Source organism: Carica papaya, chromosome 6, assembly GCF_054855325.1.
Source record: "Carica papaya isolate Zhongbai chromosome 6, ASM5485532v1, whole genome shotgun sequence".
Classification (NCBI taxonomy): domain Eukaryota; kingdom Viridiplantae; phylum Streptophyta; class Magnoliopsida; order Brassicales; family Caricaceae; genus Carica; species Carica papaya.
The window spans coordinates 1,889,763-1,903,280 of NC_142314.1; the positions used below are offsets into that span (position 1 = coordinate 1,889,763).

Here is a 13,518-nt window from a genome sequence, read left to right on the forward strand (position 1 = left end):
GTAATTTTTTTAAAAATAAATTGTTGGAAAGAGCTGGCCCCACATAGTGAGTTGTCATGGTCAAAAGGAAGCTGCTGACCTTCTAAGGAATGTCCGTCTCGGGTTGGTCGCTATTAAAGTGAAAAGGATAAGCACGCCATGGAACTTGATGAAAACCGTTCTGCTTCTTCAGGAAAGGAGGGTTTTGTTCAAGAACGAAGCCCTGGTTCGTGATACCAGAAGAATTCCGTAACAGAGGTAGCAGAAGAAGAAGAGTGGGAAAGAAAACGAAGAGGAATTGAGAGTGAAGAAGAGAATAATAACGGAGAAGATTGGAGGTACTTATACTCTGCTTTTAAGCTGTCAATCAACTGTTTGTGAACTATCGACAGCTCTCTTTCTTTTTTGCACTGAGGAACTAGGTTAATCCTTGATTTCCAACCGAAGAGAAATCAGCTAAACATACAGGCGTGTTACAAACGCTAACGCGTTGTTCGTATATCGGCCAAATAGTACGGCTCCTTAGTATCAGTTCACTAGGTATTGTCTGCTGGGGTAACTCTTTTTCGTTTTTCTTATGACGATTTATGTTTGATCAGCTTCCCTTGTATTGGCCGGTTATAGTTTCTAAGTTCTTATAGTAGCCCCTGTTTGTTTCGTTGGACATTTTGTTCGGGAGTTTTTTGTTTTCGTCGTTTAGAGGAGGATAACAAATTGCTGGTACGTATATACTTTGGGCTTTTTTCCCTGTTTAGTTTCCTTATATTCTATTTATACGTCGAGGTGGTAGAAATGGCTGGTGTTAACGAAATCACAGCATATGACTTCATACAAGTGAGTTTATTTAGTTGCCCCTGTACTTTGAGTTCCTTGAATAATTTGATGTTTATATGAGAAGCTTTTTCTGTTATATTTTTTATTTTATGCAAGAATTTGAAATGAAACTGCTATTCGGTTATTAGTTTCATAGTTCAACAGCATTTTTAAGCTTTTGGTGTTTGTTCCCTTTTCTCTGATGGACATTTTACATATATTGTGGGTCGAGCTTGAAAGTTTGGTACATTATATTGTTATTTGAATTTTCATTTCAGGTATTTGCAGATAAATTCTGTTTTTGTTTCTATTTTAAAAAAACAATTCTACTACTAACAGGTGCAAATTGTTGTGGAGTAAACTAAGAAATCGAGCCCAAGGCTTGATCTATCTACTGGAAGAGGGGTTTCTTTTAAGTGTTGTCCTTGAGCAAGGCCTAGAGCTGTTGTTTCTGAGGGTGTGGGTAGCTTTGTTGATGAAACAACCCGCTTCATTGAAAAACCTGCAGCAGGTTTTTTTTTTTTGGGGGGGGGGGGGGGGGTAGGGGGGTTCATATTGTTCTCATTGAAAAATGAGTGTTATGTGCCTTCACCATTGGGATTAACTTTTGCTTTATCATTAATTTGCTCTTTGCTCTTTGTCAACCTCTCTGCACATGGTTTTCCTTTAGTTTTACTTGTTATATGATTTTCTTCCACATGGCTGTGCAAATGGCATGGTTGAGTTCAGTTGTTATTATTGCCAGGGAAGCAGTGTTGCTTGTTAGTTATGAGGTCAACTGGCTGTTCTTCATGGAGAGAGCTTGACCAGTTATCCAAAAGAAAGGAGTGTCAAATTACTTCTACCTCATCAGAATCTGTTTGTTCCTCTACTTCCAGGGATTCCTTCTCCAGATATTAGATTGAAAGGTAACATCCTGCCTTTACACCTTGATTTTGAGATTTATGGCTCACATATTTTAATATTTATTGATTCAAACTCATTGCTGAAGAATTCTGTCTGGAACAAGTTTAGGGAACTAAAAAAAATGGGTGTGGAAGGGGGCATTCCGAGAATCGAACTCGGGACCTCTCGCACCCAAAGCGAGAATCATACCACTAGACCAAATGCCCTGTTATAATCTGAAACATGGTCTTGCGATAATTATTACCATACGTTTTTTGTTTATTTAAAACATTTTATTTCAGAATAAATAAATCCTATGCTGTAGGTGGCAGTTTTTTGTATCATATTTTGGGAGGTGGAACTGAGCAACAGGAATATATAATTGGCTGTTTGGATGTTTGCTTGTAGATGTTAGTGACTTTTGGGTACCACCCTGTAAAAGTTGAAGGTCTAGAATCTTAAATTTTCTTCTGATTTCAAAATTAAAAAATTACATACAAATATAATTGCATTTACAATGTTTAACAAACATTAAAAGTCAATTTCAACGAGCATTTGAACTTGCTGCCAAAATGGATGCTGACATATGGTATTCCATCTTGTTCATTGTCCATGAGCAATATTCTTCAGACAAATTTGGTTCTCCTGATGAAAATTTGATTTCAAGTTATGGTCCTAACTTTCCACCTTGATTTCAAAATTGTGTACTATGATATATTGGCTTCAATTCATTACCGGAGAGTCTTGACCAAAGAAAGGTTTCTGGATTGATCTAGTAATTGTTTATTATGGTGTTGACTTTTTGTTCTGACTGCTCATAAGGACCTAAAAAAATGTGCAAAGTAAAAAGGGAGGATGGGAGAAAGTAGGGGCATTCCGAGAATAGATTGAGACTTCTTGCTCCCTAACTGAGGATGTTACCACTAAACCACTGCCCTGTTACTGATGGTTAACATGTTCCAGTTGTAATCACTATATCATGCAGATGATTCTGTTAATCTAAAAAAGAATTTCTTGCCATGATGCTGGTGCAGTTCTTGGCATCATAGTTTTGGGAGGTAGGAACTGTCAACCTCAAAATGCAATTAGAGGCTTGGATATTTCCTTATAAAGATCAGAAACTTTTGCATGCAAGGCTGTACAAGTTGAAGGAAGAAATTTTGAATTTTCCACCAACCTCTGGTCACCAGATGAGGTAAAAGTATTGCATTTTCAAGGTTTAAAAAAGTCAAAGCCAATTGTAATAGCATATTAACTTCTATTTCAAAAAAATATTAATAATAGCATATGAACTTCCCCTTGAAATATATGTTTCTCTGTAAGATGTTCAGAGTTCAAATATGATTATAACTTTCCACTTTGATTTGAAATCTTTTGTATCATGTTTATGATTCTTGATTTTAGCATCGGCGAAAAGGTCATCCTGGTGTTGACTGTTAGTCTGACTGCTCAAAGGGACCTAAAAAAGCAGTCTGTGGGAAAAAGAGTGTCAGGGGAAGGGGTAGGGGGCATTCCGAGAATTGAACTCGGGACCTCTAGCACCCAAAGCGAGAATCATACCACTAGACCAAATGCCCTGTTATTGATGTCTAAATATTATCATATACTTCTGTTAATTTAAAACTTAATCTTTATATCTCTACAGAATTCAAAATTTTCTTTTATTAATAATAGGGTGTTTATTTTGCTGTCTTTGGCGCCTTGGAAGGGTGGGAATCCCCAACCATCTCCTTCTTTGGTGCTTGGAGGCTACAAGATTATGGGATTCTGCTTTGAACTTTCTGAATCTTTCGTGACTCTTTCCAGCTTGTTTGACTAGATTTGGGCATTGGGGGATCAAAGTTTGTAACTCTAAAATGATATTTTCCTTTTGACTATTTTTTGGATCATTTAAAAAGAGAAAAACAAATGAGTTTTCCAGGGCATTTGCTCTCTTTTTTAGATGAGTGATGCTTGGTTCCATTTCCTAAGTGTTTTTTTTATAGGGAATTTGATTACTTATGATAGTTACCTATAAAACCTTATTTCTGACCTTTTTCTAAGTTCATGGAAGACATTTCCTTGGTGCCTGTTAAAAATCCTTTTTTTTCTTAAAGAAAATAGGCAGCTTTTACTTTTTTCCTTTTTACTTTTGAGGATAGGTTATGTTTGTACCTTTTCCTCATTTCTAATAAATTAATAACATTTCTTCTTTCATTGTATGTATAAAAATTTTTTGCCTGTGCCTTTCCCTCTTTTAATTGCAAGAACCTGTTTTCTTCTGGAACTGATTTTTTCCTACATAATAAGACTATCGGATTTGAAATTTGTGGCAGATATCTTCTATTATATGATTCATATTCAAATTCATTGCGGAAGAATCTTGTCAGGAAAATGTGTTTCTTGATTTATTAAGATATTTTATTTTGTGTAAGGGGCGTTGCAAGAATTGACTCAGGACCTCTCACACCCTAAGCGAGAATTATACGACTAGACCTAGTGCCCTGTTATTGCTACTCGTACTGTTTTCAGTGTCCTAGTTGTGATGGGTGCTATATAAGAAGTTACAAAACAGAATTTGAGGTTGAACATTTTGTGAGAGGAAGCATAGTCTTTTTAAATGTGATGCCATCTAATACTTTCTCCATATTCTTCTGTTTATTTAAAAACAACATATTTTTAAGGGATCAGGAATTGCTACACTAGGCAGCTTTTGGTGTCAGTTTGGTAAGAGAGAAACATAGTTTGCTGTTTGGATTTATTTCCCAAAAAAAAATATATATTTGCTGTTTGGACATTTTTTAGAGAGGTCAGAAACTTTTGCTTGTGAGACAATACAATTGAATTATGGGGTTTTCTACTGACCTCAAACTACAAAATGCTTCCTAAAAAAATTCAAATTTGGTTAGAATGAGAAATTGTTCACCAAATTTACATTGACAGTTCCTCCATCTTGTTCATTTGTTATGATCTGTTTTCTTCAGAGGCGTATTTCTTTCTTCACATGGAAATTAAATTTCAGGTATGATTCCTCCTTGATTTCGGAACTTTTGGAATATTTTTTTTATTTATAGATGCCAGTTCGCTGCTGAGGAATCTTGTCAGAAAAGAAAATTTTCTGCATTCATAAATAGATTATGCTTGTTTGGTTGACTTTAGGTGAGAATGCCTATTGGATTTGGGACAAAAAGGTAAGGGGGGCATTCCGAGAATCGAACTCGGGACCTCTCGCACCCAAAGCGAGAATCATGCCACTAGACCAAATGCCCAACTTGTGATTATTAGTGAAATTATCACAAGAGGATTATTATTTTCTGATCTGATGAGCGAGTGGGTGTATACATGTGTTACACAATTAAGATCTATGTCTGTTAATTTAAAACATATTATGTGTAAAAATGTAATACTCTTGCTTATAACTGGTTGGTGTTCTTGGTGTCATAGTTTTTGTGGGTGGGAACAGACAAAACTCTCAAGTGCAAATATACAGTTGGAAGTTTGGATATTCTCTGAGAAAGGTCAGAAACTTTTGCATGGAAGCTCTATAAATTGAAGGCAAAATGTTGTAGTGTCCAAAAATGGATAGATGATTAAGGCATATATTCAAATTTCATGCTGATCTATGGTTCTCTTCTTTATAAAAACATAAAACCAGCTAAAACAAGTACTTGATACTTTCCTTCAAATTTTCCTTGATACTATGTCTTTCCCTCTTGTTAATTTGAATTGACCAATTTTTCTCAGTGGCAGATCTTTGTTTTTTCAATTCTCCAGATAACTATTTTCCGCCTTGATTCAAAGATTTGGGAGCCTTCCACGATTTATTTGTAGAATTCATTACTGAAGAATCTTGTCAAGGGAAAAAAATATTTCTTGATTCATTAAGCAGTTTCATGATGCGGTGCTAACTTGAGGTCTGATTGATGAAATATTTGCTCTGATATACGGGAAAAACATTATAGGTTTTAATGAGATAGGGGGCATTCTGGTAATTGAACTCGGACCTCTTGCACCCAAAATGAGAATAATACCACCAGATCAAATGACCAATTAGAGTACTTTATTTTTTGTATTACATAATTCTTTTATCAGTTTGCAGTAATAGTATTTTCCTTTTTGTTGCTGGCTTCTAACAGGGCAGCTTGGTCTTAACTGGTAAAGAAAAAGCATTTTGGGTAAATATTTTCGAAGAATCAAAACTCACTTCAAACTTCGAAGTGTACTAAAACTGGTCAAAGTTTTTATCTATGAAAATGATCAGGTAATTTAGACAAGAGTTACTTTCCAAATTCGAGGCTGTCGAACATTATTGCATGCCTTAACTTTCTGGGGGCATTTCGAGAATAAATTTGGGACCTTTTGCAACTGAAGCGAGAAGCATTCCACCTACAAAATGCCCATTTGTTATTGTTCGTTTTACAATTCATCCGAATTTCTCTTATGCTATAGAAATTTTCAAGCTGCATGTCGACCTTCGTAGTCCTATTATTCTCACATCCTTCAAAAGTTCTGAGAACATCTAGCTGCACAAGTTGTGATATAGCAATTGCTATCGTTGACTTTTTGCATCCAACATATTAAAAATAAAGCAACGTGCCTAACTATACTCATGACTGCAATGAGGTATGATAGTTAGATTATTTTTTGGTTAACCTCTTTCATTCAAGGCAACAACCCTTTATCTCATTATTCTTTTTGTAAATCTTTTTTAGTTTGTAAGTCGTTGGTCCTCCTTTCTAATAATATTTCTTTTTTATTAATATACACATATACACACACATATATATATTGTTTCCCATGCTGTTGGTTGGTTCTTATTGTCATCATGTTTGAGCGTGGGAACAGACAACTTCAGACTTTCAAATATGCATTTTGTTTCTTTATATAGACCTAAGACCAGCTGAAATGAGTATTCGATACCTCCGCCCAGAATTTCCTCGTTAATTTGCACTGACCTGTTCTTCAGAGGAAGAATTTTCTCTTTGCCAGATGACTATTTGTTTCTAAGACTTCCCATTTGTCCACCTTGATTTTGGAATTTCTGGCGTTTTTTTTATATGATTTGTTTATTCTAATTGTAGCAGAAGAATCTTGTCTGGAGGAAAATTTTTTGAGGGAAAACTGTTTATTGATATGTAAAGATTTTATATTGTAACATTGACTATAGGTTTGGTTGCTGAAATATTTACTATAGGAAAACAAATAAGTTTTGGTGGTGGCAAAAGATGAGGGGCATTCCGAGAATTGAACTCGGGACCTCTCGCACCCTAAGCGAGAATCATACCACTAGACCAAATGCCCTGTTATTGATGTCTAAAATGTTCCAGTCGTAACTAATACCATATAGTTCTGTTAATTTAAATTATCATATTTGTATCTCTATAGAATTCAAAATTTTCTTTTATTAATAATAGAGCTTTTACTTTGATGCCCTTTGTGCCTTAAAAGGGTGGGAATCCCCCCTACCATCTCCTTCTTTGGTGCTTGGAGGCTACAAGGTTGTGGGATTCAGCATTTAGCTTTCTGAATCTGTTGTTTATACTTTCCAGCATGGCGGACTAGATTTTGGGCATGGGGATAACCGAGTTTGTGACTCTAAAAGGACATTTTCCTTTTGACTATTTTTGGGTCATTTGAAAAGAGAAACTAATGAGTTTTCAAGGGTATTTACTTTCTTTTTGAGGTTAGAGATGCTTGGTTCCATTTCCTAAGGTTTTGTTTATAGGGAATTTGATTACTTATGATAATTACCTATAAAACCTTATTTCTGACCTTTTCTTAAGTTCTTGGAAGACATTTCCTTGGTGCCTGTTAAAAATCCTTTTTTTTTCTTGAATAAAATAGGGAGTTTTTGCTTTTCACTTTTGAGGATAGGTTATGTTTGTATCTTTTCTTCATTTCTAATAAATTAATAACATTTCTTCTTTCATTGTATGTATAAAATTTTTTTGCCAGGGTGCCTTTCCCTTTGGTTACTATGCAAGAACCTATTTTCTTCAGGAATGATTTTTTCCTACATAGAACTATCGGATTTGAAATTTGTGGCAGATATCTTCTACAATATGATTCATATTCTAATTCATTGCAGAAGAATCTTGTCAGGGAATAGTGTGTTTCTTGATTTGTCAAGAAATTTTATTTTGTGTAAGGGGCATTCCAATAGTTGAACTTGGGACCTCTCTCACCCTAAGCGAAAATTATACGACTAGTCTAAGTTTATTTAAGAACATACAAGCTTTCAGTTTCCTAGTTGTGATGGTTGCTATATAAGAACATACAAACACATTTGGAGCTTTGAACATTTTGTGAGAGGAATCATAGTCTTTTTAAATGTATCAGCACTTTCTCCATATTCTTTAGTCTATTTAAAGACAACATTTTTCTAAGGGATCAGAAATTGCTATGCTAGGCAGCTTTTGGTGTCAGTTTGGTAAGTGAGAAACTGAACAACTTGGTAATTCAATTTGCTGTTTGGACTTTTCTGAGAGAGATCAGAAACTTTTGCTTGTGAGGCAATCCAATTGAAGTATGGGATTTTCTACTGACCTCGAACTGTTTTGTAAAAAACTTAAAATTTGTTTGGAATGAGAACTTGTTCACCAAATGTACATTGACAGTTCCCAATCCTGTTTATTTTTTATGACCAGTTTTCTTCAGAGGTGAATTTCTTACTCCACATGGAAATTAATTTTAGATATGTTCCCAACTTTCCGCCTTGATTTCAGAACTCTTGGAATAAGTTTTTTGTGCTTTATGGATGCCAATTTGCCGCTGAAGAATCTTGTCAGAAAAGAAAATTTTCTGCATTCATAAAAAATTATGCTTGTTTGGTTGACTTTTAGGTGAGCATGCCCATTGGATTTGGGACAAAAAGAGGGGCATTCCGAGAATCGAACTCGGGACCTCTCGCACCCAAAGCGAGAATCATACCACTAGACCAAATGCCCAATTTGTGATTAGTAGTGAAATTTCCATCAGAGAATCATTATTTTCTGGTCTCACGTGTGTTGGTGTATACATTTGTAATATAATTAAGGTCTATGTCTGTTAATTTAAAAAATAATATTTATAAAAATGTAGTACTGTTGCCTATTTAGTTGGTTTTTGATCTTGGTGTCATAGTTTTTGTAGGTGGGAGCAGACAAAACTTTCAAGTGTAAATACAGTTGGAAGTTTGGACATTTCCTGAGAAAGGTCAGAAACTTTTTCACGGGAAACTCTGCAAATTGAAGGACAAAATATTGTGGTGTCCAAAAATGGGTAGATGATTAAAGCATACATTCAAATCTCATGCTGATCTATGATTCTTTTCTTTATAAAAATTTAAAACCAGCTGAAACTAGTACTTATACTTTCCATCAAATTTTTCCTTGATACTATGTCTTTCCCTCTTGTTAATTTGCAATGACCAGTTTTCTCATGGGCAGATTTTATTAAAAGGAAAATTCCTCAGACAACTATTTTCCAACTTGGTTTGGAGAATTTGGGAGTCTTTCATGATTTATTTGTGGAATTCATTGCTGAAGAATCTTGCCTGAGGAAAAAAATATTTCTTGATTCATTAAGAAGTTTTAAGATTTGGTGTTAAACTTAAGGTCTGATTGCTGAAATATTAGCTCTGATATGGGGGCAAAAATATTTTAAGTAATGATGAGATAAGGGGGCATTCCGAGAATTGAACTCGGGACCTCTCGCACCCTAAGCGAGAATCATACCACTAGACCAAATGCCCTGTTGTCTGTAAATGCTGTTCATTCTTATAGTTGTATGTTTTCATTCATAAAGAAATTGAATTTCTTGGTAAGGGCATTCCGAGAATTGAACTCGGACCTCTCGCGCCCTTAGCGAGAATCATACCGCTAGACCAAATGTCATGTTTTTCATAGACACTGTTTGTGCCTTTTCAGATTCCATAGTTGAATTCTTTTATTCATGAAGAAATTGTATTCCAAATGCTTTGTTGTTCGTATATGCCATTCATGTTTTTTTTTTCATGCCGTTGTATTTTTTTTTTAATTTAATGAAAAAGTTGTATTTTTTGATAGGGGCATTCAATAATTGAACTCAGCACTTCTTGAACTCTAAGCAAGAATCATACCCCAGACCAAATGTCCTTTTTCTCTGTTGAAATTTTTACATCTAAAAACTTGGTACTATATTAGAGGTTTCAACATTTTCTGAGATGATTTCAGGATTTTCTACTGACTTATAGTTTCCAGTTGAGGTAAGATTATAATTGCACATTCAACTTTTAGAAAATGATAATAATTGCACATTCAAGTATGGTACTATCTTTCCTCTTTTCTCATAACTTTTGTAGTACTTCTTGGAGATTTACTCATTCCAATTCATTGATGAAGAATAGTTTGAGAAAAGAAGAAAAAAAAGGTATGTCATTTGCCAAGTCATAGTGTAATAAATGCTTGAATCAAAAGGCAGAATCATACCACTAGACCAAATAAGCAATTTGAGGTTTTGTCTTTCTGTAAAAACTTCAATTATTTATTCTTTGAATTAAATTTCTTTTTCTTTCTGGCTCTTGTGATTGGGTGGTTTGATCTTACCTGGTTCGGATGATTTATGCAAAACTTAAATTGACAATAGAATTTTAAGAATTAATGTCTTTGTTGTAAGAACTTACAATATTACATTTAAAATACTGATTGCATGCTATTTATATTGAGCTTTGATGATTTGAAATGTACTTTCACCATGAAAATTTCTTCTGCTCAATAACAGGTAAACTGAAATGGCCTTTTGAGTTTCTTTTCCCCAAGTTGGCAGCCTTCTTCCATTAACAACCTTTTTATGGGATCATGGCCATAATGCCAACCAAATTGAACTGTTATATATGATAGATATGAAGGATATAATTATAAGGAAAAAGTTAAAAAGTGGTTGTTAACACACACACATACATACATGTACATGCACACATAATCATGACATGGTATGGATGAAATGGAATTTGCTTTAAATCCGGAGAAAATGATGATGAAAAGGATATGGCGCAACCTCCATCTCTCTCTCTCTCTCTCTCTCTCTCTCTCTCTCTCTCTCTCTCTCTCTATACATATATATATATATGATCTGATTTATTTCATGAATTACCCGCAATTTCCTGGAACTCCTCTATTTTCTCCCCACTCAAACCTTCATCATCTCCTTTCCTTTCTTTTTTTAGACTTTAATTATAAATACACAAAATCCTGAGAGAAAAGGATCAATTTTTTAGTGGGTAAAATCAGAAAAGAAATTAACAGAGGACAAAACAAATTTTTTTTTTTTTTTTCTTTTGGGTGGGGCTTGCCACCGAACGAGCTGGCCTTCCTTGTCCTAAACTAGGGTTTGGGGAGGAAGAAGCCGCCATGGCCACCTTTGCAGGAACTCAACAAAAATGTACGGCTTGCACCAAGACGGTTTACTTGGTTGATAAATTAGCAGCCAATAACAGGATTTATCATAAAGCCTGCTTCCGCTGCCACCATTGCAATGGTACCCTCAAGGTATATATAATTAACATTTGCGTGTTCTTATTCTTGATGTATGCGTGGTTAGCTCAACGTATGTACGGTAACTACTTGTCTGTATATGTTCTTGATGCATGCGCGGTTCGCTTGATGCATGCGCGGTTCGCTTGATGCATAGTACTTAAAACTTGTATAACACCACGTGTAACTGATATGAATCAGACACTCTTGATCAAATATTTGTATAACATGTACGTATAATTCTCTATATAATATATATAATATACATACTGTATTATTTGCGTGTATTATATATATAAACATAGAGAACTTCATGGCTTCTTTCTCAGGACAGTGATCACATTTGTTTGAAGAAAAATTTGCCTGCCATCTTTTTCCCCTAAAACATTCGATTGGATCGCTGAAAATTTTTCTTCTATGAATTTGCAGCTCAGCAACTTCAATTCTTTCGAGGGAGTTCTCTATTGCAGGCCTCACTTTGATCAACTTTTCAAGAGAACTGGCAGTTTGGATAAGAGTTTCGAAGGTATTCTTTTAATTAAGGAAACCGCATCTCAAAACTTGCTCTCTCTTTCTAAAATCATATGTGTATATGTTGTATACATATACACATATGTATGAACCTTTGAATATTTAATTTCTATTCAGAATATATTTCAATGCTCTTTTTCCTCCTCCGTTATTCTTCTCAGGCACACCGAAGATTGTGAAACCTGAAAAGCAGGTTGACAAGGAGGTAAACAAAATTATTTTGTTCCAGGGATGTGTATATATATATATATATATTATTTAATTATTTATGTATGAATTGAAGCAAAGAATTATTTCTTCAACTTCTAAACTTAAAAATGATTTTGGTTTTACAGAATGCACAAAAGGTATCTAACATGTTCGCTGGCACTAGAGATAAATGTGTATGCTGCGAGAAGACCGTCTACCCGATTGAGAAGGTATAACTAAGCACTCGTACATAAATATAAGACATATTTTTGTAATTTTTTTATTTTATTTTGATAAAATTTATAGTTATATATTTAATATATGAGTGTAGTTTAATTATTAATCACGCATCAAATAATTAATTTTTACATATTTAATAATTAAGATTTAAGAATTGGATTAAAAAAAAAAAAAGAGAGAGCTTTATAATTCAATTTTCTATCATGTTCTGTTCTTTTTGTTTCTTCATTCACCTAACTCTAACCCTAATTTCTTATAATAGAGGAGATAAAATTACCCTTATACAAACTTCATCTCTTTTACATGGCCTATTATTTACCTATTTTCTAATTTATCCTTGGTTCTTTACATGTATTGGGTTTACCAAATGAAGGTGTCGGTTAATGGAGCTGCATACCATAAGAGCTGCTTCAAATGCGCGCATGGAGGATGCACAATCAGCCCATCAAACTACATTGCTCACGAAGGAATTCTGTACTGCAAGCACCACCACATTCAGCTCTTCAAGGAGAAGGGAAACTACAGCCAGCTCGAGATCACCGACGATGATAAAATCACCCCTGACAATATGACTTCCCTACAAATTGCAGCTGAATCATAATAACAATAACCCCATATATGTGTATGTATGTATGTATGTGTGTATGTACCTCCCTCCCCGTAAACTTGAACCCCAAAAGAAAGGAAAAAAGAAGGGAAAGAGACTATATATACTGTGTTGTATTGGCGGTTCAGTACTCTTCAAATCTTTATGTCATCGCCGCATCTGATTACAGTTTCTTTATGATAAGAGGTATATATATGGTTTATGTATAATCGGTGGTTGTTTCTGTGAGGTGGGTGTGAGATTTTCAATTAGAATTGTTCTGGTTTGGTTCAGTACTAACGGCTTTCAGTATGAAAATTTCTCTGTGCTTCTTGTAGTCCTTTTAACCCTTTCTTTCTCACCTGTCCTGGGAACAAACATAGGTTTCTGAAGGCAGCAGAGTGGTGAAATGATCCATTGGAAACTGTTTTCGTTTTAGTTTAGATAGTAAAAATGGCTGGATAAAACTTAACAGATCAATTTCTATAAATTCTCTGTTACTGTTAATATCTTTCAACAAACAAATACTGATAGGAGCAAATCCTGATCTGATCGAGAGAGATTCGACAGATTAGTTCTTCAATGAATACCATCAAAGAAGAGGTTTACACACAGAAATCACCAAATGAATTCTTATATTCTTTTTATATACAAAGCCCATCTAATCTACAAGTACGAATTCCTGAATTACTTTGAGCTCAACATTGAGAAAACCATGATACCTCAATTAAACTTATGCGCCATAACTCGGTCAGAGAAAAGAAAAAAAAAAGGCTATACAGCCAATGCGATGCTCAGGTAGGAGGACAAAGACATTCCATCGGA

The 13,518-nt window shown here is 34.7% G+C and overlaps 1 protein-coding gene and 6 non-coding genes across 26 annotated transcripts; 1 reads left to right on the forward strand and 6 right to left on the reverse strand.

Moving 5' to 3' along the window:
- Positions 1-127: 127 nt before the first annotated feature.
- LOC110810415 (LIM domain-containing protein WLIM1-like) lies at positions 128-12,923 on the forward strand. Of its 20 annotated transcripts, none has more exons than XM_088223206.1 (7): positions 128-317; positions 402-519; positions 1,538-11,162; positions 11,577-11,673; positions 11,840-11,883; positions 12,014-12,097; positions 12,481-12,923. In XM_088223206.1, the coding sequence occupies exons 3-7, from the start codon at positions 11,025-11,027 to the stop codon at positions 12,706-12,708; spliced, it is 591 nt and encodes a 196-aa protein (XP_088079332.1). In that variant the 5' UTR covers positions 128-317; positions 402-519; positions 1,538-11,024; the 3' UTR covers positions 12,709-12,923. The 20 variants fall into 20 exon arrangements, with proteins under 20 accessions (XP_088079332.1, XP_088079325.1, XP_088079331.1 ...); XM_088223204.1 differs by lacking the exons at positions 128-317; positions 402-519 and having other exon boundaries at positions 1,344-9,880; positions 9,977-10,044; positions 10,396-11,162; XM_022036595.2 differs by lacking the exons at positions 128-317; positions 402-519 and having other exon boundaries at positions 1,344-5,174; positions 8,788-8,850; positions 9,702-11,162.
- Positions 1,833-1,904, reverse strand: TRNAP-UGG (transfer RNA proline (anticodon UGG)). The gene has a single exon. It is a non-coding gene; the product is annotated as a tRNA-Pro (tRNA).
- On the reverse strand, positions 3,183-3,254 carry TRNAP-UGG (transfer RNA proline (anticodon UGG)). The gene has a single exon. It is a non-coding gene; the product is annotated as a tRNA-Pro (tRNA).
- On the reverse strand, positions 4,854-4,925 carry TRNAP-UGG (transfer RNA proline (anticodon UGG)). The gene has a single exon. It is a non-coding gene; the product is annotated as a tRNA-Pro (tRNA).
- On the reverse strand, positions 6,886-6,957 carry TRNAP-AGG (transfer RNA proline (anticodon AGG)). Its single transcript has one exon. It is a non-coding gene; the product is annotated as a tRNA-Pro (tRNA).
- Positions 8,532-8,603, reverse strand: TRNAP-UGG (transfer RNA proline (anticodon UGG)). The gene has a single exon. It is a non-coding gene; the product is annotated as a tRNA-Pro (tRNA).
- On the reverse strand, positions 9,317-9,388 carry TRNAP-AGG (transfer RNA proline (anticodon AGG)). The gene has a single exon. It is a non-coding gene; the product is annotated as a tRNA-Pro (tRNA).
- Positions 12,924-13,518: the final 595 nt, after the last annotated feature.

Bases quoted from the DNA above. Each gene is read 5' to 3' on its own strand.
- LOC110810415 (XM_088223199.1), top strand. From the start codon at position 11,025: ATGGCCACCTTTGCAGGAACTCAACAAAAATGTACGGCTTGCACCAAG. The intron at 11,884-12,013 runs GTAAACAAAATT...TTGGTTTTACAG, and splicing joins AAAAGCAGGTTGACAAGGAG to AATGCACAAAAGGTATCTAA. The intron at 12,098-12,480 runs GTATAACTAAGC...TACCAAATGAAG, and splicing joins CCGTCTACCCGATTGAGAAG to GTGTCGGTTAATGGAGCTGC.